This window comes from Maniola hyperantus, chromosome 18 (genome assembly GCF_902806685.2).
Source record: "Maniola hyperantus chromosome 18, iAphHyp1.2, whole genome shotgun sequence".
NCBI lineage: Eukaryota > Metazoa > Arthropoda > Insecta > Lepidoptera > Nymphalidae > Maniola > Maniola hyperantus.
Window position 1 is genome coordinate 3,278,457 of NC_048553.1, and position 26,461 is coordinate 3,304,917.

Below are 26,461 nucleotides of genomic sequence, written 5' to 3' on the forward strand. Positions count from 1 at the left end.
TGACAGTAACAGATTCTTTATTGATTCAGCATATCGATAATATTCTGATAGCCAAGTTTAACAGCACAGTCTAATGGCGTGAAGCCCAGGATATCCAGCGAGTCCTTTTGTACTTCGTCTTGTGCTAGCAGGTATCGTACCACTTCAGAATTATTACACAGCACCGCCTGAAATTAAAGATATAATCTTATTTTTATATGTTAAACAAGTAATGTTTACTAAACATACCTACGTAAGAAACGTAAAATGACATTTTAAATAAAGATGTTACAAATTTTTACTAATGCTTATCTCCAATCAATCTATTTCTTTGGTATCCCCTAGAATTAGATCCATCTTATGTTACATTTAAACCTTTTTTACCTCTTATTCTTTTAATTGTATCTCGCTACTTTAATATTAATAAGCAATGAACATAATATAATATTTAGAAGTACATACCTAGTATCAGCACTTCTAAAATAAATGTCCTGTTCCTAACTACAGCTTTAATCACTTGCCTTATGTAACGGGGTTTGTTTAATTTCATCAGTAGCATTCTGATCAGCACCAGCTACCCGCAGTCTCCATCCTATTCACAATAGCACTTATAACTACCAGCTGCATTTCTTCTACAGCTTTAGTATCAGCACTTCTAAAATAAATGTCGTCTAGAACTCTATAATTTTAACCACTTGCCTTATGAAACGGAGATTGTTTAAGTTCATCAGTAGCATTTAGATCGGCACCGGCTATTCGCAAAGTCTCCATCCTATTCACAGCACCACTTCTAGCAGCCAGTGAGAGCATTTCTGCTACAGATTTAGTATCAGCACTGGTGAGATGGGCACCACATTGTTTGAGTAAATTGATAACGGTGTGATCGTCTTTATGTATCGCTGTTAGAAGAGGTGTTTCTCCACATCTGTTGATATTAATAAGAGTTATGTTTTCTTCTTTACGAGGAATAAATAGTATTGGTATCTATTTCAATTTTGTGAGTTTATAATTATTATGATATTATAAAATAGAAACGTAACATTATGTAAACGTGTGCTATAAAATATATTCAGATTTTCTATCAAACAGTACGAAAGCTTGCTTTGTTTTCATCCTTGACTGAGATTTGATTAAAAAAACAATGTTAATAATTAATGTTATTAGTATAATATGAGCATGATAAGATAAATCAAATTATTATTATAATACAGTTTCTAGAACAAAGTACACTGCCGCAGAAGAATTGAATATGCAATCGCCAAGAAATATTCTTGTAACTACTATTTTACTTTAAATGCAAAATATTTATGACTTGCTCTTAATATATCACAATAAGTAATTATAAAAAGGTTTTTTTTCATTCATGCGCTTTTAAAACTTGAAATCAAATATTGTTCTCAAAAATAAATATTATTTCATTTAACTCATTTAGGAGTTCTATCTTGCCTTGTCTTCAAATGTACGTTGGCGCCATTCTTCAACAAATACTCTATGATTGGAACATTCCCTTTCAGTATCGCTTCGTGAAGTACCGTTTTGCCTTCAGAATTCTCAGCATTTACATCTGCACCCATATCTGAAATTTGTTTTCTCGGTTATTTTATTATCAAACAGTTGAACTAACGTTTCGATTTTCAACTATTTCCATTATCTTCAGGTAATTTAAAGTAACTTTAACCTATGCATCAAGTTTTACATTTTAACTTGATTATGATCATACATAGTTATTTTTGTTTTTCGTACATTGATTTTCGTGATGCTTTTTTTTAGTTTAGCGTTACGCGGGCATTAAAAACTATAGGAAAATAAATCGTCAAACTTACCTAACATCTTCTTAATCGCTCTATCGTCGTCATGTTCTATTGCATATAGTAGTAAAGCACTGAATACTTTATCTGTTACTTCTATCAGTTTCTTTGGTGATTGTATATTGAGACTCGTTGCTAAAGCGTCTACAAGGATGTTATCCTGTAAAATTATATATTTCCTACATTCTGTCGATAAAGTGCATAAGTACAACTTTAGACGATTTTTTAAATTTATAACAATATATTAAAATTCTAGTAATTTTGCATGCCTGATTGTGTAAGGTGAAACATATACTAATACATATATATATATATATATCTATATATATATATATATATATATATATATATATATATATATATATATATATATATATATATATATATATATATATATATATCAATTATATATAAATCCCATCTCATTGTAAAAAATGTTTCTGCAAATAATGTAAATATATAAAAGGAAAAGGTGACTGACTGACTGATCTATCAACGCACAGCTCAAACTACTGGACGGATCGGGCTGAAATTTGGCATGCAGAATGCAGATAGCTTTTATGACGTAGGCATCCGCTAAGAAAGGATTTTTGAAAATTCAACCCTATGGGGGTGAAATACGGGTTTGAAATTTGTGTAGTCCACGCGGACGCGGGCATAAGCTAGTTTGAATATAAATCAATTCAGTAACTGAATGGCAAACGTGATCTAATATACTTTTTGCTACTATGGCTCAGAGAGCATGTTAAGCAGTTATAAGAATTCTTTATTAATTAACCTTGATTACAAACGCTTCCAAGACGCTTCTTGCATGTAAAGACTTAGTAATGACTAATTACGAGTATTATTCTTATCTTCAATATTTGTATGGATTGTTTAAAGTATTGTGGTCTATACTGTATTGTTTTATTGAAACCGAACGAATTTATAACTGTCTGCATACCTCAATAGCTAATGACGACGTGTTTGTCAACTCGCCTCTGATATTCGTCACCATCATCTGAAAATTAATTTAAAAACTGTTTAGACTCTAAAAGCGTGAGATTTAAGTACTTCAAATCTTGTAGATTTCAGAGAAACTTCTTCACTATTGAATAATACGCGTCAAATATTCCTTTTTATAAATAACCTGGGATACTACAAGGTGGTATTTTTGCGCCAGTGTTATAAATATTGGGCAAAATTAAAACCTTGACTACTTATAGAACATTTTAGTCATCCGTAACACGATCTAAAAACCACTAATTAGGTACCTCCACTTTTTGCTGATATGTGAGTTCAGTTTTGGAGAGCACATAGGAGAGTTTAGTGAGAGCGGCCTCCGGTGTCATATCATATCCTGATACTACGCCACACTCGGCGATCAACTGAAAATAACATAATAATTTATCGATATATATTACGAAACACATGATTAATGCATAGGACTCTGAATGTAGATTACAATGAGATAGATCTAAAGGAACAATAACACAAGACGTAACAAAAAAGAAGGTAACCATCAAATGGGTTATAAACAATTTGATTATTATTTGATTATATGATATGATTATATTTTATGATTCATACCAATTCTCTGATAGATGCATGTTGATGATAATAATATAGGTGATGAAGATGATGATGATTTTGATGGCGATGCTGATAATAGTGACGATGGAATATTAGTTAAAACTAACCCTCCCAGTCTTATACAACGGCGTGACGGCTAAAGTTTAGTGGTATGTTTAAATTAATAACGATACGCCTCGGGCTATAGCCGTTGATATCTCCTTGAATACATTGTCTCTGTTAGATGAAAGGTGATGATGATGATATTGATGATGATAGTCATGATGATGACGATGCCGATGATTCTGGTGATAGTGATGGTGATGTAACTAATACTCACCCTCCCAGTCTCATACATCGGCGTGACAACACTACCCGTGGCGCACTGGGTAATGTTTATCACGATGACACCTCTTGCTATAGCAGCCGCTATCTCCTTGAACACATTGTCTTTATTCGAGGGGATGTTACCAGCACCATAGCTTTCTAGCACTACACCTGAAATAATGAAAAAATAATTTTATCAATGTTTGTAGATCTTTAAAATTTTAGACTCGCTTCGCTCGCGCTCTAAAAATAATAATATAAGCTTGTCCTACAAGACGAACAAATAAAATTAAGAAATACATGAAAGGTTTTTTTTATCAAATTAAGTACCTTCTATAGGCGGCTGACAAAATGCCTTGATAACCGAAGAGCTGATACTTGGGAAAATCCTCAAAAGGCCAACGTTCTTGGACATCTTCGCATGGAGGTGACACTTCTCTATCACGTTGGGCTTGAATATGGCCTTCTTATTCACTTCGAAGTCTATCCCCACGTCGACGAGCGGTACACAGTTGGGAGAGTCAAATGCATAGAGATTATTTACGGATACTTTTCTGGTTCTAGAAAAAAGGATAAGTACTTGGTGGGTATGACCACCACCACCGGCGGAGTGATTAGATTACGTATCTCGCGACAGGCCTAAATCTCGCGATCATTGCTGTCAATCGTGACACGTAACAGCAGCTAGGGAGAGACAGCAATAGCCACAGAGCAAAATAAGAAGAAGAAGAAGAGAGACAGCAAATGAACTGTCGCATTGCTACCGCTGTCGCGTTGCTGTCGCTACTGCAACATTTTACGTACCTAATCACCCTGCGGATGAGATGCGTTGGTACCCTAGCTCGAGTTTGCATACCTCGAAATCTTTAATCATTACTGGTTTTAATGAGCTCCATTTCATAATCTAAATAATATATAAAAGGAAACGGACTGACTGACTGATCTATCAACACACAGCTCAAACTACTAGACGGATCGGGCTGAAATTTGGCATGCAGATAGATTATTATGACGTAGGCATCCGCTAAGAAAGGGTTTTTGAAAATTCAATCCCTAAGGGGGTGAAATAGGGGTTTGAAATTTGTGTAGTCCACGCGGACGAAGTCGCGAGCATAAGCTAGTTCTTGATAAATCCGATATTAATTTATCATATTTCATGTTCATAATTATAAGGAAATTCTAGTGTCAGCGTATACCAAGAGGTGTGAAACAGGGAGATGTAATATCCCCGAAACTTTTTACTTGCGCTTTAGAAGACGCGTTAAAGGTATAAATACATATATCTCACACTTGCGATTTGTAAACGACATAGTTATACAGGCTGAATCGCTGCAGGACCTTGAGTGGGTCTTAAGATGAACATAATATGTGGACAAAACAAAAGTCATGTTTTCCGAACACGTTATCTCAACCAGTGGGCGCATACAGGCTGATGAATTGGAAATAAGGAAAACATCGTGAGCAAACCTGCTGAGAGCTCTCTCTAATATTCTCAAAGGTGTGTGAAATCTACCTATCTGCACTTGAAGAGCCTATCCATACTAATATTATAAATGCGAAAGTGTGTCTGTCTGTCTGTCTGTCTGCTAGTTTTTCACGGCCCAGCAGTTTAACCAATTTTGATGAAATTTGGTACAGAGTTAGCTTATATCCCGGGGAAGGACATAGATTACTTCTTATCCCGGAAAAATCAAGAGTTCCCACGGGATTTTCAATAACCTAAATACACGCGGGCATCATCTAGTTTTTAATAATACCCGTCTCATTCAGAGAGGAGACACGTGTTCAGAATAGTGGGCCAAAATCTTTGTTATAATTATAACCAAGCAAGGCTTGAATCTTGATGAATTAAAAGTAAACAAATGACGAAATCATTCATCCAAGATTGTCCAAGATAGACGAGAAGTAGTTTGTTTACTTTCGACGTATTGTTGACACTTATCAGAGCTGTGAATTAATAAGATCAACGTCACGCCATGCAACGTGATAATGATATGAACTCATAATAGTCATAATGGAGACACTAACTCTTAATAATACGCTTATTTTGTTTTGTAAGTAAACCAGAAAGATTAAGTAGGTATTCAAAGAAATGTAAAATTAAATTACATTAAAAATACCTCTATTATCAGTAAAGTGGAAATAACTATACTTAGGCCCGGTTTCCACTTAAGCGGAGCGGAGAGGAAATTCGACCGATGTTTCTCAGATCGCTTTATCTTGTAAAAATCTGATGGGTCGACTAAACACATCTTGGTCCCGGTCCACTTAGGTGGATACTAGCTGCTAAGAAGCCGTACCGTAAATTTTTTAAACTGTATCCAATGTAGCATACCTAATAATATTATGTACGGGCTAGTCAAACTTAATATTATAAATGCGAAAGTGCGTCTGTCTGTCTGTCTGTCCGTCTGTCTGTGTGTCTGCTAGCCTGTCACGGCCCATCCATTCAACCGATTTTGACGAAATTTGCTACAGCGATAGCTTATATCCCGGGAAGGACATACCCTACTTTTCATCCCGGAAAATTAAAGAGTTCCCACGGGCTTTTTAAAAACCTAAATCCACGCAGACGAAGTTGCGGGCATCATCAGCTAGTAAGTCATAATTCATTAGCTCTGTGCTCATTAAACAAAAAATAATGAGTATCTATGAAATTACCTATTCCCTCTGAAAAGTTTGCTTCCAAAGTAAACAGTAACTTCTGGAATGTTGAGTCCACCAGCAATGAGTAATGAAGAAACAAAATTATCCGCTCCATCGCTTCTTGGCTCAAATATAGGAATCTAAAAAAAATTAAAACCTTGTTAGCGCGATTCAGAATTTAGGCGAGACGTTGAAGACCATGTGGCGACATTTACATATGCATGAAAATTATGCGTAGGTACGCTATTTGTTTTTGTGAAGATCGCGATCAAATTTAAAAACTAGATGTTGCCACGTGGTCTTCCAGCTCTCGTCATAGATTCTAAATCGCGCTAACGAAGTTTTTTTTACGGAGCACTACGGATACAAGTTCCAAGACAACAACAGTCGACCCAGCTGGTCTTGGATTTATAATGGTTATGTGGAAACTGGCTACAAGTTTCTACATATCTCATAAGGTAGGGCGTTAGTTAGGTCCTTAGGCCTACCTAAACGGTTCTGGTTGCCTGGAGAGGTCTACTAGTGATAACGCTGCCAATTTTGTTTGTTTCTGAGGTGTACATTTGTACATCAAAAAGATTACCTTACCTGTGAGCCAGTGAAAACGACCGCCTTGCCAATGTTCTCAAACATAAAAGAAATTGCTGATGCAGTATACGAGAGTGTATCCGTACCGTGAAGAACCACAAACCCATCGTAGTGTTCGTAGTATTTCTGAAAATTATAACAGATTTTAGAAAAAGAGCTCTAGCATTCTAGAGTTTTAGGCATTCTTCCTCTTTGTAATGCAATGTTTTGCAAATCCTCAAAGCTCAACCGGTAAAGGAGTGGACTGAAAACCGAAAGGTCGACGCCGACGGTTCAAACCCCGCCCGTTGCACTATTATCGTACCTACTCGTAGCACAAGCTTGACGCTTAGTTGGAGAGGAAAGGGCTAATATTGTTTAAAAAAAATCTTCAAGGAAGGAAGAAAAATTGCCAACTTTGCAGAAAGTCAAGAGGATAGCGATGACGGAACCAGGTTATGGCTGAGCAAAAAAGCTCGGGATGGAGCAACAACCACTAGGTAATATCAATAACCTTAGCCCCACGGGTACACTAGATACAAGACACACACACACACACATACACACACACACAGCACATACAAGACAGAGACGGTACAGAAGACTTACACTGGAATTCATAGTCAAGATAGGTAGGGCAAGGAACATACTACTCTCTAACAACAACATGACGTGTCGTATATTCAACCTTGCCTTGCATAAAGATTGACTATGACACATTTCGTCTCAATAGTCCCCAAAAGAAACCCCTATCTTGACTGTGAATTCCACTGTTAATCACATAGTTGTCCATAAAAGATATTTGCCTTATATCTAGGTACTTCACAACCCCCTGAATACACTCGTTAAGATAAATTGGACACTAACAATGTTTGCTCAAACGTCTCCCTTTATTTTGGTAAAAAGAAGGTTACCTACACTTATAAAATCAATAAGATCCCAGATTAGTTTGTTCGTCAATCTCAAACTCACCATAATATCCTCAGAGATTTTTATCCATTCCACTTCAGTCATATTAGACGAGTCCAAGAGCGTTTCATACTCTACTATCTTATAAAAAATCCTTACATCCAACTCTTTAGCTTCTGCAAATAATATAATATGGAAAATTATCAAGCAATCCGGAAAGTATTTCAGCTATATAGAATCAACTTAGGAAAATTACTTGATTTGTCAAATTGTATGCTGGTACTTGATTAGTACTCTCTCTAAGATACTTGTCTTATAAAGAGCATCGTTACAATGAACAGGCGAGTCACGTGGTATTACGTAATTATCGCGGTCCCCTAAACATCTGTAGTACCATCAAAGGCACCGCCAATAGGTTGCTGGGTTTTAAGAATTTTGATCTGCTTTGAGTTTTCAGGGAATACAACAGATGGAAGCCGGATCCACAATTTGAAAGTAGTTACGTGGCAGTTTGGCAATGACTAAAAAGCTTGAAAAGAGTAACCGCCGAGTTTCTTAATGGTTGTTCTCGGTAGGAGGAGCATTGCAAACCAGTGGTAGATTCACTTTACGATTCTCAAGCACTTTGTAAAAGTTTATTTGAAGTGGAAACTTTTCTATTCCTATTTTCCAGAAGAAAACTGGACCTAAAGCTTTTTATCCTCAGGTATGATATATGGATATTACTTATATTAGGTATATACACTTCCAAATAAAATTGACCTAACCGAAAACAGAGTGTCTTGCTTAAATCATAAGAATCCGGAGAGGCCCCGAAAAACAAGTTTTACCTGGTAATACTAAAAATGATGTGTCGAAACTGGCTTCACTCAATCTCTGTCGCCAAAACATGTTGTCATGTAGCTGCGGGTAGCCTCTAATGAGATTCTCGAAAGCACCTTTTTGTGGTATGAGCACTGAAAACTTTTACTATTTTAATTCATGAGTGGATTTGACTCACTCCACCAATACGCGGGACTGCAACCACTCTACTTAGAATATGACAAGTAATCATCATAATCATCATCATCATCATCATCAACCGATAGACGTCCACTGCTAGACATAGGTCTCCTGTAGGGACTTCAACACACGACGGTCTTGCGCCGCCTGGATCCAGCGGCTCCCTGCGACTCGTCTGTGGGTGGTCTGTCCACCTAGTGGGGGTCTTCCAACACTGCGTCTTCCGGTGCGAGTGACAAGTAATATACAAAATTGAATAAGTATATTTTGAAAAGAGCAACCGCCGAGTTTCTTGCTGGTTCTTTTCAGTAGGAATGCCATTCTCAATTGGCAATTCAATGGCAATCCAATGGTAGATTCTTTTGACGATTCAAAAGCGCTCGTAGAAGTTTATTTAATAAAAAATCTTCCTATTTCTATAGTGATCAATAAATAGATTGCTCATTATAGAAATAGAGAAAAAACTGGCCCTGGTGCAAGCCGGGACAAATGTTAGAAAGAAGAAGAAGTCCTAAAAAATTCTGGATAACCTTATCTTCCCCAAAAGATTTCAGTATTTCTGGGATCCATATACTCGTACTTACTCTTTGTTACTCTCTTCTTAAGTCTCTAATTCTTCTTTACCTGGTCTATAGCATCAGGATCGTCAACCACTTCATAGAAAATTTTAAGATTTATAAGGGAGGAAGAGGGGGGAGGGAGGAGAGAAAACGTTTCATGGATACAATTCTAACTAGGAGAACCTAAGTATAACGAACTTGATAGATCCAGAAATCCTCATTATTGGATTGAAAGCCGTAATAGCTGTACATGTTTTTTAATTCTTTAAGCAGAATACCTCCCTTTTAAATTTAGGTAATGTTGACGGACCGTTACGAAAAAAATCGGTAACAAGTGCAAATTATCATTTAATTACCACCAATGAAAATTAATGATTTAGGCCTTGAAGACTTTCATGATTGAAGTGTTTACGCGACAGGTTGAAATGGTAATCGAGGAGGGAACGCCCCGCACACCCGTGAGGTGATTACGTATCTCGCGACAGGCTTGCGACAGGCGTAAATCTCGCGATCATTGCTGTCAAGCGTCACACGTATCAGCGGCTAGAGAGAGACAGCAATAGCCACAAAGCAAAATACTTAAGAAGAAGAGAGACAGCAAATGAACTGTCGCATTGCTACTGCTGTCGCTATTGCAACGTTTTACGTAATCACCCGGCCGCTCAGTCACCGCGCTAACCCAGTGCGGGAAAGCGCGGGTGACGTGTGGGTGTGCGGGGCGTCCCCCCACCTCATACCCCGATTGCCATCTCAACCTGTCGCGGTCTATTCTAATCCTAATTCTAATATCCTAATCCTAATATCCTAATCCTGATATCCTAATCCTAATATCCTAATCCTAATAATTAATAATAATATCTTAATATATAAAAGGAAAAGGTGACTGATTGACTGACTGATCTATCAACGCACAGCTCAAACTACTAGACGGATCGGGCTGAAATTTGGCATGCAGATAGCTATTATGACGAAGGCATCCGCTAAGAAAGGATTTTTGAAAATTCAACCCCTAAGGGGGTGAAATAGGGGTTTGAAATTTGTGAAGTCCACGCGGACGAAGTCGCGAGCATAAGCTAGTTATATTATAAATGTGAAATGTGGATGTTTATTACTCAATCACGCAAAAACGGCTGAACGGATTTGGATGAAATTTGGAATGGCGATAGATTATACCCTGGATTAACACATAGGCTACTTTTTATCCCGGAAGAGTTCCCGCGGGATTTTGAAAAATGTAAATCTACGCGGACGAAGTCGCGGGCATCAGCTAGTAAATCATCATCATCATCATCAACCAATAGACGTCCACTGCTGGACATAGGTCTCTTGTAGGGACTTCCACACGCCACGGTCTTGCGCCGCCTGGATCCAGCGGCTCCCTGCGGCCTGCGACTCGTTTGATGTCGTCCATCCACCTAGTGGGGGGTCTTCCAACCCCCCACTAGGTGAAAGCTAGTAGATAATATAATGCTATTCTTAGGCAGGTAATATGCGATCAGCTTTATATTCCTTCAAGACAAATACGCAATAAGTAGTTACCGAGACACACCGCACATCAAACAGTTGACCTTGCCCTTAATAAATAACGCAATGCAAATTAAGTATGTCTTATTAATTTAATACATCTTTTTTAGGGTTCCGCACCTCAAAAGGAAAAACGGAACCCTTATAACGTCTGACAAGAAACCTATAGGGTACTTCCCGTTGACCTAGAATCATGAAATTTGGCAGAAAGGTAGGTCTTATAGCAGACGTGAGGTAAAAATCTGAAAACCGTGAATTTGTGGTTACATCATAAGAAAAAAATTAAAATGGGTTCATGAAAAATATTGCTATTTTTAACTTTCAAAGAAAGATTATAAGTATACCAAGTGGGGTATTTTATATGAAAGGGCTTATTACTTGTAAATTCTAAAACATATTTTTATTTAGTTTTATGCATTATAGTTTGTGATTTATCGTGCAAAATGTCAAAAAAATACGACTGCAGTACGAAACCCTCGGTGCGCGAGTCTGACTCGCACTTGGCGGTTTTTTTTAATCGTTAATTACTACTTAGCTGATAGATTTAGGTTTTTAAAAGCCCGTGAGAACTCTTTGATTTCCCGGGGGAAAAATTGCCTATGTCACTCTCCAGGTCTTAAACTATACCAATGCAATAAATCACGTCGATCCGTTGCGATGTGATTGAAGGACAAACCAACAGACAAACGAACTTCCGCATTTATAATAAGGGTAGGTATTGATAAGGGTAATGACCTCTATTATAAGTATATTTTTCCATCTGTAAATATTTTGACGACGATTTGTTATTATTGATTAACTTTACAAACTTACTTCCGTCTTTATTTTTCACCATTCCAATAGTACCCCCTGTGTAAAGAACTAAAACTCTCCTCTCATTTCTTCCCAAGCTTTTCACTGAATTAGCCATATTCAACATAGATAACTCCACATAACTCCTAGCTCTCTTAACTTTCGTCTCAATCTTCGGATTTACGCTTTTACTTTCGCATTCATTTTTAAAAATATTCGAATCGCCATTTTGGATGTCACTTTCCCGCGCTACGTCTTCACTGATGCGTTCAAAAACATTACCGTTTGACATAATTGTATTTTTTTTATTATAAATAAATAAATTAAAATTATGTAACACAGAACACTCTTCGGACAAATATCGAGGCAAACTAGATCAGTGTCAAAGTAAAGACGGTAAGCCACAACCTATTATTATGCAATCTTACCGACCTATTAATAATACGGGACGGACTCAGATTTAGGTGAATTATCCATTGCGTAGTTTAATATAAATTATAAAACGAAATTTTCCAACATTAGCATCAATGAATTGGTAACAATGTGGACTTACCTACTCTTGTACCACTTTTAATTTTCTCGATCGCTTATCGGTCAATTTTTAGGGTCCCGTACCCAAAGAGTAAAACGGGCCCTTTTATATATCTACTCGTGTGCTTTTACTAAGACTCCGCTGTCCGTCCATCTGTCTGTCCCTCTGTCATCAGGCTGTATCTCATGAACTGTGATAGTTAGACAGTTGAAATTTTCACAGATGATGTATTTCTGTTGCCGCCATCATACTAAAAAACAGAATAAAATAAATATTTAAGGGGGCTCCCATACAACAAAGGTGATTTTTTCGCCGTTTTTATAAATAACTAGCTGCCCTGGCGAACTTCGTTCCGCCTAACAGTCGATTCAAATTTTTTAAATTTTTCTCTACGTAAGAACCATCCTCGTACTTCAAGGAATATTATAAAAAAAGAATTAGCGAAATCGGTTTAGCTGTTCTCGAGATTTGCGATGAGCAACACATTTAGTGATTCATTTTATATTATAGATAGTACGGAACCCTTCGTGCGCGAGTCCGACTCGCACTTGATCGGTTTTTTATTTATCTAAACTTCTAAAGCAACGTCTTTCAAATCGTTCTTTAGGTAGGTACATAACCTTTTCACCTTATTTTAAATTGATATCTGTCTAACCTGTACCTAGTCTATATCTACTCGTGTGCTGTAGTCACCAATAGGCTAGTTGACACTTTTTTTAAGTAGGTCTTAAATGGTTAATATTTGTCCTATTAGATCAAAAAAATTAACACTATATTTTTTTGCGCCCTAAAAACCGTAAAACTTTAATTTAAAAATATATTTTTCTTAGACAGGTGAAAACACTGTCGGCCATGTTTGGCCGATAGATTATCTGTGCTCTGACGTCGTGCATTTGTAAACAACAGCATAACCTCCCAAAGTTTAATAAACATGACTTCTATACTAGTTTACATGAAAAATATAGTAATTATCGTTATTGTATCATCCGAGAATGTAAAAACGCATCGATAAAGACCACAGGTAAGTTGTGCATTAGAGTGCCCAGTGAAATAAATATACGTAACACGCGAAGACTTGCTAAAAGGGATCCTATATGACTAACGACTTCAACCCAAATTTATTTTTGCAAAGATCACTTTGTTGTAAGTCTTACTTAATAACTTATTCAATTTATAAAGAGAAAACGATATTTTTTTACGTTTACTATGAGTTTTTAGAAATATATAAAAACTAGCTTATGCTCGTGACTTCGCCCGCGTGGACTTCATAAATTTCAAACCCCCATTTAACCCACTCAGGGGTGGAATTTCAAAAAATCCTTTCCTAGTGGATACCTTCTCTTTACCTACAAAGAACACACCCACCAAATTTCATGTATCTAGGACCAGCTGTTTAGATGTTTAGGCTGTGCGTTGATATATAAGTTAGTCAGGACTTGAAATTTTATATATATGGATACTACGTTAGTCTCCGCGTGACATAGGGATGACATTTCTTTGTTTACATATTTAATGACGTCACATCATGGCTGACAGCGTTTTCTGCGTTTCAAATAAAAATAAAAATTGTATTTTTTTAAATTGGATTTATATATCCATCCTGCGTTTTTAATAATTGTTATTGATATATTTCGTTTTCTTAAGCAAAATACTATAATAAATAATCATTTATTGGACGAAATTAGATATGAGTCAAGTAGCCTATTTTATCTGCTTAGTATGGTAATAAATGTAAATGTATATATGTACAGCCATGTAGGCTCAGCTCAATACACCCACATTTACACTCTAACTGTCATTCACTCACACTACCTAGACATACGAGCTGGTCTACTCTCTAGAAGACTCGACATCTACAAGATGGTAAGTGATATTGCCTATGCACGCCTCTATTTCTTCTCAGGTCGATCAGGCTATTGGTTGTTAGTGCGACTCTGCCCCTAGCCTGTCCGAGCGCGGTCCTGCTCATGGGCCCCAGGACCCGGGCTCCCTTGTGGGGACAGGCAGTGGCCGAAACATTCTGGTGTAATAAATAAAATTATTTTTCACACCACTCGCTTTAGAAAGAGAGCTCTAACTTAGCCGGGTTGTAATGTGGTACTGAACCCATTACAGTTCTTGCAATTCACGAAGGCTACTGACCTTTACTTGTGGTAACGTCGTTTACATGGTCATTGCGTAAGTGTGCGTGCATGTCGGACCAATCAGTCGCGAGCAAGCGCTGTCAGGCTCGCGCAATGAGGGTTCCGTACTACAGTCGTATATTTTCGATATTTTGCAGGATAATTCAAGAACTTATGATACATAAAAATAAATAAAAATCTGTTTTAGAATGCACAGGTACCTTTCATATGATACCCCACTTGATATAGTTATTCACTTAGAAAATTGAAAATACTAATTATTAGTTCATGACCACAATTTAAATTTTTTTGTGTGATGTAAGCCTTTAATTTTTTTATGTGAATTTATTCACGGTTTTCAGATTTTCCCCAAATGTCAGCTAAAAGATCTACCTACCTACCTGCCAAATTTCATGATTCTAGGTCAACGGGAAGTACCCTGTAGGTTTCTTGACAGACAGACAGACAGACAACAAAGTGATCCTATAAGGGTTCCGTTTTTCCCGTACCCTAAAAAGGTAAAATTAAAAGGGTAAAATTCTTTAAAAATTTAATAATTTTAAACATCAAAAATTAACAAAAATATAAAGAACAAGAATATTCATAGAAAAGATCTTTTAGACTCAATTGAGCATTTCCAAAGTTCTCAGTCTTGATTCGATCCTCTTCTTAGCTTCTTCCGAGATCGGCGTTTGAGGCAACGCAGGAGGTCCCATTTTGAGTCCGCTTACAATCTCCATACCAGCCTTCATCACTGGAACCCACCTCCCTGAAATTCATTTCTAGATCAAAACTCTTTTTAAGGTTCTGTACTTCAAAAGGAAAAAAAGGACCCTTATAGGATCACTTCGTTGTGTCTGTCTGTCTGTTGTGTCTGTCAAGTGTCAAGTTTAACAGTGAAAAAAAAAAACATTCTGCATTCGAGAGTAAATTCCGTACCTCGTGTCTGTCAAGATAACCTATAGGGTACTTCCCGTTGACATAGAATAATGAAATTTGGCAGGTAGGTAGGTCTTATAGCAGTTCTAAGGGGAAAAATCTGAAACCCCATGAATTTGTGGTTACATCACCAAAAAAAAATGTATTCATGAACAAATAATTAGTATTTTCAACTGTGGGGTATCATATTATGAAAGGGCTTTACCTGTACATTCTAAAATTGATTTTTATTTATTTTTAGTTTTTATGCTTAATATTTTTTGATTAGTAGTGCAAAATGACGAAAAATTACGACTGTAGTCTGAATCCAGCGGCTCCCTGCAATTCGTTTGCTGTCGTCTATCCACTTAGTGGAAACCTCCCAGGCTCCAACGTTGCGCTTTTCGCTGCTAGGTCACTATTCCAGCACCTTATGGGTAGTAGCGTGCAGGTCATAGAGGCATAAACGCACTGCTTACCCAAGTTGTAAGCTCAATGCATATTTTTCATTATGACCTGCCAGTAAACAGGTTCCTACCTAACTAATGCCTACCCTGACTTCAAACCGCAAACTGTGCACCCCACTGCTTATGGGATGGGTAGGAAAATAATTATTTAAATTTTTTATACTCACCTTCGATGGTAAGAGCCTCTACAATCAGACTCAATTTCTCTTGAAGCACCATAGCTACATCAGGGCTGTTAGTCTCCACAGTTTCCAATATATTTTGAGCAAGACGCGGGAACAAGTTGAACGTTGTCCCGATACTGGATCTTATGTTTAATAGAGCTGCTGGAGCTAGCAACTGTAATGACAAAAAAATCGATTAGCACCTACTGTTAGCTTATTTTGAAAAATTGATTTGTAGTGTCACAAATGATATAACATTATTAATTTATTTATTGAAGGTTTTTTCACATTTTAATTTTTTCGATGTAACTACAAATTCACGGTTTTCAGAATAACACCTGCCAAATTGCATGATTTTGGGTCAACGAGAAGTACCCTGTAAGTTTCTTGACAGACACGGCAGATAGACGAACAGACAACGAAGTGATCCTCTAGTGTTCCTTTTTTCCTTTCGAAGTACGGAACCTAAAAATACGACAAAGGATAGAAGAATATAAAATATAGGTACGAGTATCTGAGACTATGATATGGTATCTGAGAGTATGATATTCTACGAAAACTATGGCGACCATCGTTGGTCTACTAACTCACGAACTTCAGGCGACCAAGATCATAATATTTAAACGTCAAATTAGTTAATTTTAAGACAAATAACCTTAGTGCGCTCTTCAGAGCTTTCCATACAAACATGGTTTGAAAAAAAATGTAGACACGTTCTAGAGAGAAATATATCTGTAGTACAGCCGTAGACCACCACCTATAAACGCCTGCCGGGCACCCTCGATCGCCAAGCTTAGGCAGTTGCTAAGCATAAAAGTCCGCCCACACCCGTTCGGTACCCTCATTCCGCACATTGCCTTGATTACGTCAGTTTTGAATCCACCAATCACAACAAAGCTTTGTTCCCCTGTCCCCTCACCAACATTTAAGGTACGATTTTGTTTTCATGCAAAACCTTTTGTATATGCGTACTCTTGAGGTCGAATTATCTGTGGGTACAGCTCAAACTACTGGACGGTATTAGCCGAAATTATTCATGCAGATAGCTATTATGACGTAGACAATTTGGTATACCTGCAGCATTCAGCACGTAGTACGGCTTATGTACTAGAACGTATGCACGGTCGGCCTCAGAACTCGAGTAGCAATTTCGCAAAACTATTGTATCAAGCTGTGATAGCCTAGTGGTTAGGACGTCCGCCTTCTAATCGGAGGTCGAGGGTTCGATCCCGGGCACGCACCTCTAATTTTTCGGAGTTATGTGCGTTTTAAGTAACTAAAATCTAAATATCACTTGCTTTAACGGTTAAGGAAAACATCGTGAGGAAACCTGCATGCCTGAGAGTTCTCCATAATGCTCTCAAAGGTGTGTAAAGACTGCCAATCCGCACATGGCCGGCGTGGTGGATTATGGCCAAACCCTTCTCACTTTGAGAGGAGACCCGTGCTCTACAGTGAGCCGGCGATGGGTTGATCATGATGATGATTGCAACAAAAACCAGTCGCACTTATGACCTTTTTATATAAACACGCCATACAAACACTCAGATGTGCGCACAACCGTGCCATGCAGTACAAGTGAATTTGAACATTAAGGTGCTAAACGAGTTTAGACCTTTGACTGTACGCCATGTAGTATGAACGTAACATGTCTATGGTATAAGCCCCACTAACTGTGTCACAGCCGAGGAACACCTGCTGGCCCTTCTTCAAGGCTCGCAGCACTTGCGCACACTCGCTCAGATCGTTGCTCGTGAACTTGATGCCCTTGAAGGTCGGTATGCTCTGTGTAGCTTCCAGCACGAAGGACGGCATATGTACTGAAATAAGAAACTGGTCAAGTAAAATATTTTGTGAGCACCCTGTATGAATAACAAAATTGAATTGATATAAATTTTACGCTCACTACGCTCGCCTAGGTTTTTGTGGTAGTTTTTAGGGTTCCGTACCTCAAAAGGAAAAACGAAACCCTTATAAGATCACTTTGTTGTCTGTCTGTCTGTCAAGAAACCTATAGGAAACTTCCCGTTAACCTAGAATCATATAATTTGGAAGGAAGGTAGGTCTTATAGCAGACATGATGGGGAAAATCTGATAACCGTTAATTTGTGGTTACATCACAAGAAAAAATTCAAATGTGTTTATGAACAAATATTGCTATTTTCAACTTTCAAAGTAAGATTGTTATACCAAGTGGGGTACCATTATACCTAAAACAGATTTTTATTTTTTTTGCGGCTGTTAAAGTTAAATTATTTGTATTTAAATTATTTAAATAAACTATTAATAAACTTAAATCTAAAAAAAACAACATTAAATTAAAACTAAAATAAATTAAATTAAATCTAAAACCTCATCGAGACCACCGCAGCGAGGCATTGTACCCAAGATGCTGGCAGCATTACCCCTTTGGATGGCCAAACTAATTCTTTGAATAAGGTAGCTGCCAGCTCTCGGGTCCCCGGTTGACTCGATAATTCTTTTCGCAATTTCTTCAAAAAGAGCTCGAGCCCCCGGGCCCCACGGCCCCAAGGTCTCCACACCAAAAGGCACGAATACGAAGCTCCCATCGAGGTTTTCATATTTGCGCCTCTTGGCCTGTTCGGCGCTGATGGTCGCTGCACCCGCCATAGAGGAGGTCGCCTGAATGTGGGATGCAGCTAAAGTGTCTACACAAGTTGCATCCCAAACAAGCGATTTTTATTTATTTTTAGGTATAATTGTTTTTGATTTATCGTGCAAAATGTCGATAAAATACGATTGTCGTACCGAACCCTCAGTGCGTGAGTCTGACTCGCACTTGGCCGGTTTTTTATTTATAATAATATTTATAATATTTATTTTTTTGAACAACTCAGTACAGTAATCAACTCTCTGGAATCCTGACCCCTAAACTAGGAAATCCCGTGTCTTAGGGGCCAGTGCCTTCCCAAACATAAGATATGAATAGTTAATAATTTACAGCTAGGTATACAACTATTTAAAATAAATAAACAAAACACAAGTTTAAAGCGTGAAACAAACTATGGGACGCGTCCGTAAGCTATGGCTAAGAACCGCGATTGATAGGCGTCCACAGTTGTCTTGCGAGAAATTACGACTCGGACGCATCCGCGACTTTTGTTTCACTCTTTAGAATTTTATGCTAATTATGTTTTACGATTATACAAAAAGAATAGAACATAGGATTAGAATTTAAAGTTTAAAAATATTGCATGCTCAATTTTGTGACTAAATAATTATATTGTGTATGTGTGTGTGTGTGTGTGTGTGTGTGTGTGTGTGTGTGTGCGTGTTAATTATTCAGTTACAAGTTAGCCCTTGACTGCAATCTCACCTGTTGGTAAGTGATGATGCAATCTAAGATGGATGCGGGCTAACCTAAAAGGGGTATGGCAGTTTTATTAAACCTATACCCCTTTGGTTTCTACACGGCATCGTACAGAAACGCTGAATCGCCTGGTGGCACGGATTTGCCGGTAGGGTGGTAACTAGCCACGGCTGAAACCTACCACCAGACAAAAGCTGTCATTCTACCGCAATCGAGCAGCTGTTTAAAGTTGGTGAGGCAAAGTAGGCAGGGTCATCTTTAACCTATTGGAGGCCCTGGGCACATTAGAATAATTTGGCCCGTATGACCATGATAGAGTAGTGGGTCGGGGGTAAACAAGAAGGATCGAATATAAGTCAGTCTTGACTATACTTAACTATTTCTATGGTCCTCTGTTCGAGTGGGCCTTTTTAACCTTTGACTTTATCGAAATAAATATGTTTTCCGGTCGGTTATATCGGTCGGTCGGTTATACATAGTTTGGTGATCTGGCAGGGACTAGTGGGTGGTTAATTACTTTGAACGTTAGTAAAGCTGGGTATGTGATAATACAACACTGGCAGGTTGGGCGCGGCGTCCGCGACTAGCTTCACGTAGTCAACCAGCTCCGCAACCGACTGCGGCTTGAAGTACAACTCGGGAAGAGTCAGTAGAGAGTCTACGCCTATTTCTGAACAGTATCTTGCCTGAAAATAAATAATTTATCATTAATCTATACATATCATTAATCTATACATATGAAGCAGTGATAGCCAAAGTGGTTAGGACGTCCACCCTCTAGGCTACCACAGCTTTTTTATCAGTTTTAACACTTCGGTCACTGACATAGCCCAAACTATTAGCAAGCTGAAGTGGCAGTGGGCAGGTCATGCCTGTCGTAGAGGCGCTGGCCGTTGGAGCCGGAAAGTCCTTGAGTGGAGACCGCGTTTAAGCAAGCGTAGTGTAGGACGCCCTCCAGCACGATGGACCGACGATACAAAGAGGCAGGCGGGAAGTGGCTGGATGAGGAAGGCGACGACCAGGCGCGGTGGCGCTCTTTAGGGAAGGCCTATGTTCAACAGTGGACGTCCACCGGCTGATGATGATGTTGATGATACATATAAAACGAAAAGCTGACTGATTGGTCTATTAACGCACATCTCAAACTACTGGACGTATCGGGCCGAAATTTGGGAATGACGTAGGTAGACATCCGCTAAGAAAGGATGTTTGAAAATACAATCCCTTAGGGCGTTTGTGCACTCATCCGTGATTGTACGGATTCGGGAAAAAAATATGAATCGAATGCACGTATTTGTATGACAGCCACTTCGAAGAATCACGGATACGAACCGAATACGGATGAGTGCAAAACGCCCTTAGAGCTACGGGCGTTTTGTGCACTCATCTGTGAAATTACGGATTCCGTAAAAATACGAATCGAATGAGTACTTACGTATATGTATGACGGCCACTTCGATGATTCACGGATACGGACCGAATACGGATGAGTGCACAACCGCCCTTATACCGCCTTTATTAATATGATAAATAACGAAAATACAAAGTCTTCATTTGACTCAAATTTAAATATAAAAAATATGTAAGTCTTGATTTGAATAAATTCAGTATAAATATTTTTACAAGTCATGATACAAAAATCATAACGTCTATAAATAAGAACTTTTGGCGGTATTAACGACCAGTCTTGCTCTGTCAGTATTGACGCATTTTTTAATATCGGTCCACGACCGTAAATTTACAAACTACCTAATAAAATGAATAATCAATAAGTGCTAAAGAAGTAAACGAAATAAAGTCACGCCAAATAACTAATAGTGCTCGAGAGAAATAAACGTTTTACGAAACGGGCTATGAACCTGGCTGCGATTTTACACTTATAATGTTTTAATGTAACTTATATTATATCTCACAGTCCGTCACAATCCTATGTGTCCTACCTGAATTATAATCAAGTGAAAAACAATCAGCAGTGTTTGATTTGGGCCCTTCACTCACTGGGGCCCACCGCCAAAGTAGTGAGACTCACCAATTCCAAAACGTCAGGGAGTGGAGCACCTCCAACTTGTACCATTATATGGAGCCAGTGGGATTTTCCCGCTTTTACCCATGCGTCTGCTATCTTCTTTCTATCTGCCACGGAGAGCGACATGCTCTCTCCTGTTGTACCTCCCACTGAAACATAGAATTTTTGTATTATTAAATAACTAGCTTCTTCTTCTTCTTCTTCACTCTGGGCTGGTTTCCGCGCTTTAAATATTTCCGTCTGTTGTGCGTGCCACGCCCCTCCCCGCCGAAGTCTTTACTCCAGCCATCCAAGCTCGCTCCAGAAGCCTGCTCTTAATAGCTAGCTTATGCTCGCGACTTCGTCCGCGTGGACTACACCAATTTCAACCCCCTATTTCTCCCCCCTAGGGGTTGAATTTTCAAAAATCCTTTCTTAGCGGATGCCTACGTCATATTAGCTATCTGCATACCAAATTTCAGCCTTATCCGTCCAGTAGTTTGAGCTGTGCGTTGATAGATCAATCAGTCAGTCAGTCTGACAGTAAGTCACCTTTTCCTTTTATATATTTAGATAGTAAGACCTAGAAGAGAGTATTCTAACTTCATTCTAATAACTTAAATAATTAACTTCATTCCCGTAACATTCCCCTCCCCCACTAAGACTATCGCCGCTTTTATTATTAATTTGGCTTACAAAATTGAAATTTTAACTATGCTATTCAATGGGGAGGATGTATTTTTTTTGTCTCTTACCAAGCACGGCTTTAATCTCTTCATCAGCCAAATACTTAGCATATGCTGGAATAATGTCATAGTTGATGCTTTGGTCGTCGTTCAGTGGTGTAAAGACTGGTGGGACCTGATCAGAGACGTTGAAGAAAACCTAAAAATAACATACAACATCTAATTAGCTTAAAAAACAAGTTACCACTAAGGGCGTTTGTGCACTCTCCGTTTTATTTAAAAATACGAATCGAATGAGGACGTATTTGTATGACGGCCACTTTGAAGAATCACGGATACGAACCGAATACGGATGAGTGCAGAAACACCCTAACAACCACAGGATACCTAAGTGTGCAACAGAGATGGCAATAGATCATGGATCATTAGTACGTGAAAGAGATGGAAAAGCAGGAGCAGGGTTGCACTTGGAGCCTGCAGGACCATATTATTTTCACGTTGATGCCATAATTTTTCGATCGTAATTTAAAATCTAACTCTTAAGTCTAGCTTAAAACACCCCAAAGCACTACTTACCTACCTTACTAGCACTACTTACTTACCTAATCTTGCGTACCTAATGCTACTAATAATAATTAGTGTATCAAGCGAACATAAATTATTATAAACTTAGTTGAACCAAATGGTAACCTATGTACGATAAGTGTTTCTCGTGTTAATGATTCGCTGATGAAAAATATTATGGAAGTACCCACCATGACTGGATTATTTTAATTAAAATAAAATTAAGTATGTAATTCACTGCGTGGATAGTAAACTTGTTAACTTATCAAGACTGTTCAGAGTCAATGTTTTATATTTTGTATAGAGGGCTGTTCCATAAATAGTTTTGATTAAAATTATCTCCATCACAAATCGATACTCTTCAATAACATTTGAAAATGATCTTTAAATCATGTACTCTAAAGTTTAATTTATTCTAAAGATCAGGTCTCGGGCTGATAAGTGAATATTTATGATGATAAGCAATAAGCATTTCAATAGACTTACCTACCTATTTCAAATTACTCGTTATACTTGATATTGTGCTAAGTTTTATAATAAGAATATATTTTTGTTCTCATTTGATAAATTCGAATGTCTTTAATTTAATGAGCAAGTTTCAGGGCAACGTTCGATGAAATTTTCATAGATGGCGCTGAATATTACCGCCACTAAAGATGAAAAATAATACCTTTATCTATTATGATCTATGCTTTAATGTTTAGGTCGTGTTAATCAATGACATAGATGAAGAGTAAGAGCTAGGCGTGCTCTGCAATAATTTTCCTTACGTTTCTTCCCCACAAAATCTGTGAACTATAATAGAAGTAAGTAATCAATTAATTTTGCATCCGATTTAAATGTAAAAATTTATATTTATATATTATGTATTATTATTTTTCATTTTCATATTATTATAGGTGTTATTTTTCATCTTTAGTAGTGGTAGTATTTAGCGCCATCTATGAAAATTTTATCGAACGTTGCCCTGAAACTTCCTCATTGTCGATGACAAATTTTTTGCAATCGTTATTAATCTGTGGCCCTACCGCGGTTGTTTGACAGCTATAATGTCACGATCGCAATCATCTCTGATTGGTTAATGCTCGCTCACTATTGGCCACAATGCATTGTTGCTCATTGTTGCAACAAGAATCGCACAAATTCAGCCAATCAGAACAATTGAGATTGTAATAATGATTGATGCAGGTTTTAGACAATCGCCCCGCTGTATGATCAAACATCGTCTACACATTCATCCAAGGTCTACACTATTATATTATATGCCAATCAGATTTGCAAATTGCAAACCAGCTTTAAGATCAAAAATATAAAGGTTCCATGGGTTCTATGAACTGTTCAATCTCTTTTTATAATACTGTGTGATTGAGTTACGAGTTGTAAAATTACGAGAATCTGTATGTTTGTATATTAGATTCAACAATAACCCAGAGCCGTGAAGCCATTTAAAAATATTTAAAAAAATATTAATGTACCAAAGTCCAAACGTAATTTTACGGTATTTAAAAAAACTAAAAAAAACACGACTGCTAATAAAATATAGTAGTAACTGGTAACTGAAAAACAAAAAACAAGCGTTGCATTCTAGTTATAAAATAGAAACTGAGAAGGTCATAACCACGGAACAGAAAGAACAGTGGAAGTGCAATTCACCAAAATTACTATAGGAACCGCCACGGAACAGAAAGAACAGTGGAAGTGCAATTCACCAAAATTACTATAGGAACCGCTGTCGCCAAACTCATACAAATATACCGATAGTCATATATTGCACTACAAAGAAACAAATCATTTGATTTGTCGTTTAAGTTTAGTCAAAACTAGCCTACGTCACAGATTTGGAAACAAACCCTGATGTTCTAGAAATAAGATTTATTTTGCTTTAGCGGAAGAACGTATTTACGAGCTATAGTCACACTCACGTCACACTAGATTCAATTGTCCAATTAATTCCGCTACTTGACCATAGATGGCGGTATTCTAAGTGGTAGCAATTATAAATATAAGTACGTTAAACATATGGTTGACATTTGCGTGATCGGTCGATTTTTTTTCCTCCTCAGCTAAGGCCGCACCGCGTAGCTCAATGAATTACCTATCGATATCGATAGATACTCGTTATTTTGTTCATTCGCAAAAATAAAATTAAAAAGGTAATTATAAAATTGAATAAAAGTGCTGGTATGTATGCATGCCTTTTACAAGTATGCACAATAAATACTGCAACGTATGAAAATAGTTAAATTTTATTTATTGCCCTTGAAATAAAACATATTTGTTAAGAAACTGGCGTTTCAAAAGTCTTATTTTTAATTTTAATAAACGGTGTATGCGAACATTTATGTATATATTTTTCGACTATTGCCTTCATCAAATCGGTAACGTGATTAGACGCAGGAATCTCCGAATCACTTTGTCTTTTTGAAGATCCTGGAGTGACCACATTTATCATTTTGTGGCTGAAACCAAAATTAAATTTTGAGAATAAATCCGTACTAATATTATAAATGCGAAAGTGTGTCTGTCTGTCTGTCTGTCTGCTAGCTTTTCACGGCTCAACCGTTCAACCGTTTTTGATGAAATTTGGTACAGCGATAGCTTGCATCCCGGGAAAGGACACAGGCTACTTTTTATCCCGGAAAGTTGAAAAGTTCCCACAGGATTTTTAAAAACCTAAATCCACGCGGACGAAGTCGCGGGCATCATCTAGTACCTACATAAAAATGAATAGGAGAAAAATTAATTAGTGTGTTTAAGAATTAAATTTGATATTTAGTCAGTCAATCTTCATACAAAAATATAACTAAGAGGTGGTGTTGTTTTGTATTATAATATCAAGTATTTTCAATACTTCCTAAAAGTAATAAAATAAAACAAGGTTACTTACTTGATTAAAAAACTTAACGATTTTCATTGATGGAAGCGCAGTAGGTTTCGTATATCTATATCCTTTATTTGATATTATAAAATCGACTTTTAAAAAAATGTTCAGAGCATATTATCATGCTTGATTTGGTTGGCATCCAATTAACTCTACCCGTTGCATCTATCCATTTCTCTTTGATGCTTGCATCTTTGGGAAACCTAAAAATATTTTAAATGAAGGTTAGAGGAACTACTGATGTCTATTTAGTGATCAATGCAACGTCTCACTCATTAATAAATTATAATTATTGCGTTACTATTTATTTATATCCTTGTATCGATATCAATCGATAAATTCAATATTCTACTTGGCCACATCACTACTTGAGTAGCGAACACGGAGCGAAGTACTTTCGGAATAGAATCAATCCAAAATAAACTTTATCTTAATTGGTTAAGGTTGATTTTGACTAACCGTTCTATTAAATATTAGTAAATTGAAATAAATTAAGATTTTATAGAAAACAATGAAAATCGTACTTACCGATGATACGAAACACCTCCATTTTTAAGATTTTTTCTCCTACTATCATTTTTACACTCCAAAACGGAACAGTAACATTGCTAGGGCAATATGAATTTGTCCCGAGACTACCAACTCCACGCGATGTTAGAACGCGACTGGGATCAGTTTTACGTAACTACGCTTAATTGTGGCACGCGTGCCACGCCTACTTAGCACTTCCACTGTTTTTTCTGTTCCGTGGTCATAACTCATACATTACTATGTAGGTAACTAACTACTTACCTAGTTAGCTAATCCATATGTAAAAAGTACTCTGTGTTAGCTAACATAGAGTAGGACATAGATTATCTATGGAGTAGGATTATATTGGAGCTAACAGCTGCACACAGAGACGTTCATTAAATTAGCTCTAATCTGTATTTAACTAATATTCATATCTCTTAATGAGTGATGCCTCTCGAAATCGAAATTTAATCCTTCATTAGCTAACGACATGCTAAAGACAAGTTTAGGGCGGTGCAAGTGAAATCGCGCTATCGATTTTGTGTCGATATAGGTATCCATGTTTTTCTTGAAAAACTACTGGATCGATTTTAATTCTGGTTTTTGCTTTAA

The 26,461-nt window shown here is 37.4% G+C and overlaps 2 protein-coding genes and 1 long non-coding RNA gene across 5 annotated transcripts in view; all 3 read right to left on the reverse strand.

Moving 5' to 3' along the window:
• LOC117990853 (L-asparaginase 1) overlaps positions 1-26,461 on the reverse strand; it is a 27,719-nt gene continuing 1,258 nt past the window's right edge. Inside the window, exons 1-13 of one of the 2 annotated variants that reach the window (XM_034978349.2) lie at positions 11,687-12,052; positions 8,618-8,743; positions 7,851-7,963; positions 6,900-7,025; positions 6,327-6,451; positions 3,996-4,225; positions 3,679-3,836; positions 3,041-3,154; positions 2,731-2,787; positions 1,803-1,947; positions 1,426-1,555; positions 679-904; positions 1-167 (exon numbers count right to left, since the gene is read on the reverse strand). In XM_034978349.2, the coding sequence (XP_034834240.1) occupies positions 18-167; positions 679-904; positions 1,426-1,555; positions 1,803-1,947; positions 2,731-2,787; positions 3,041-3,154; positions 3,679-3,836; positions 3,996-4,225; positions 6,327-6,451; positions 6,900-7,025; positions 7,851-7,963; positions 8,618-8,743; positions 11,687-11,957 (1,971 nt within the window). In that variant the 5' untranslated portion in view covers positions 11,958-12,052 and the 3' untranslated portion in view covers positions 1-17. Of the gene's footprint in view, positions 168-500; positions 905-1,425; positions 1,556-1,802; positions 1,948-2,730; positions 2,788-3,040; positions 3,155-3,678; positions 3,837-3,995; positions 4,226-6,326; positions 6,452-6,899; positions 7,026-7,850; positions 7,964-8,617; positions 8,744-11,686; positions 12,053-26,461 lie in introns of those variants that run through there. The other variant, XM_069504423.1, reaches the window with a different exon arrangement.
• The window catches only part of LOC117990812 (N-acetylneuraminate lyase-like), a 21,799-nt gene continuing 10,195 nt past the window's right edge, over positions 14,858-26,461 (reverse strand). The window contains exons 1-7 of one of the 2 annotated variants that reach the window (XM_069504426.1): positions 22,647-22,776; positions 21,961-22,090; positions 21,230-21,375; positions 19,718-19,886; positions 17,544-17,689; positions 15,873-16,044; positions 14,858-15,089 (exon numbers count right to left, since the gene is read on the reverse strand). In XM_069504426.1, coding sequence (XP_069360527.1) covers positions 14,944-15,089; positions 15,873-16,044; positions 17,544-17,689; positions 19,718-19,886; positions 21,230-21,375; positions 21,961-22,090; positions 22,647-22,649 — 912 coding nt within the window. In that variant the 5' untranslated portion in view covers positions 22,650-22,776 and the 3' untranslated portion in view covers positions 14,858-14,943. Of the gene's footprint in view, positions 15,090-15,872; positions 16,045-17,543; positions 17,690-19,717; positions 19,887-21,229; positions 21,376-21,960; positions 22,091-22,646; positions 22,777-26,461 lie in introns of those variants that run through there. The other variant, XM_069504427.1, reaches the window with a different exon arrangement.
• LOC138403544 (uncharacterized) lies at positions 24,690-26,056 on the reverse strand. Its single transcript, XR_011237794.1, has 2 exons — positions 25,343-26,056; positions 24,690-24,914 (listed from the first exon to the last, which is right to left on the reverse strand). It is a non-coding gene; the product is annotated as an uncharacterized lncRNA (long non-coding RNA).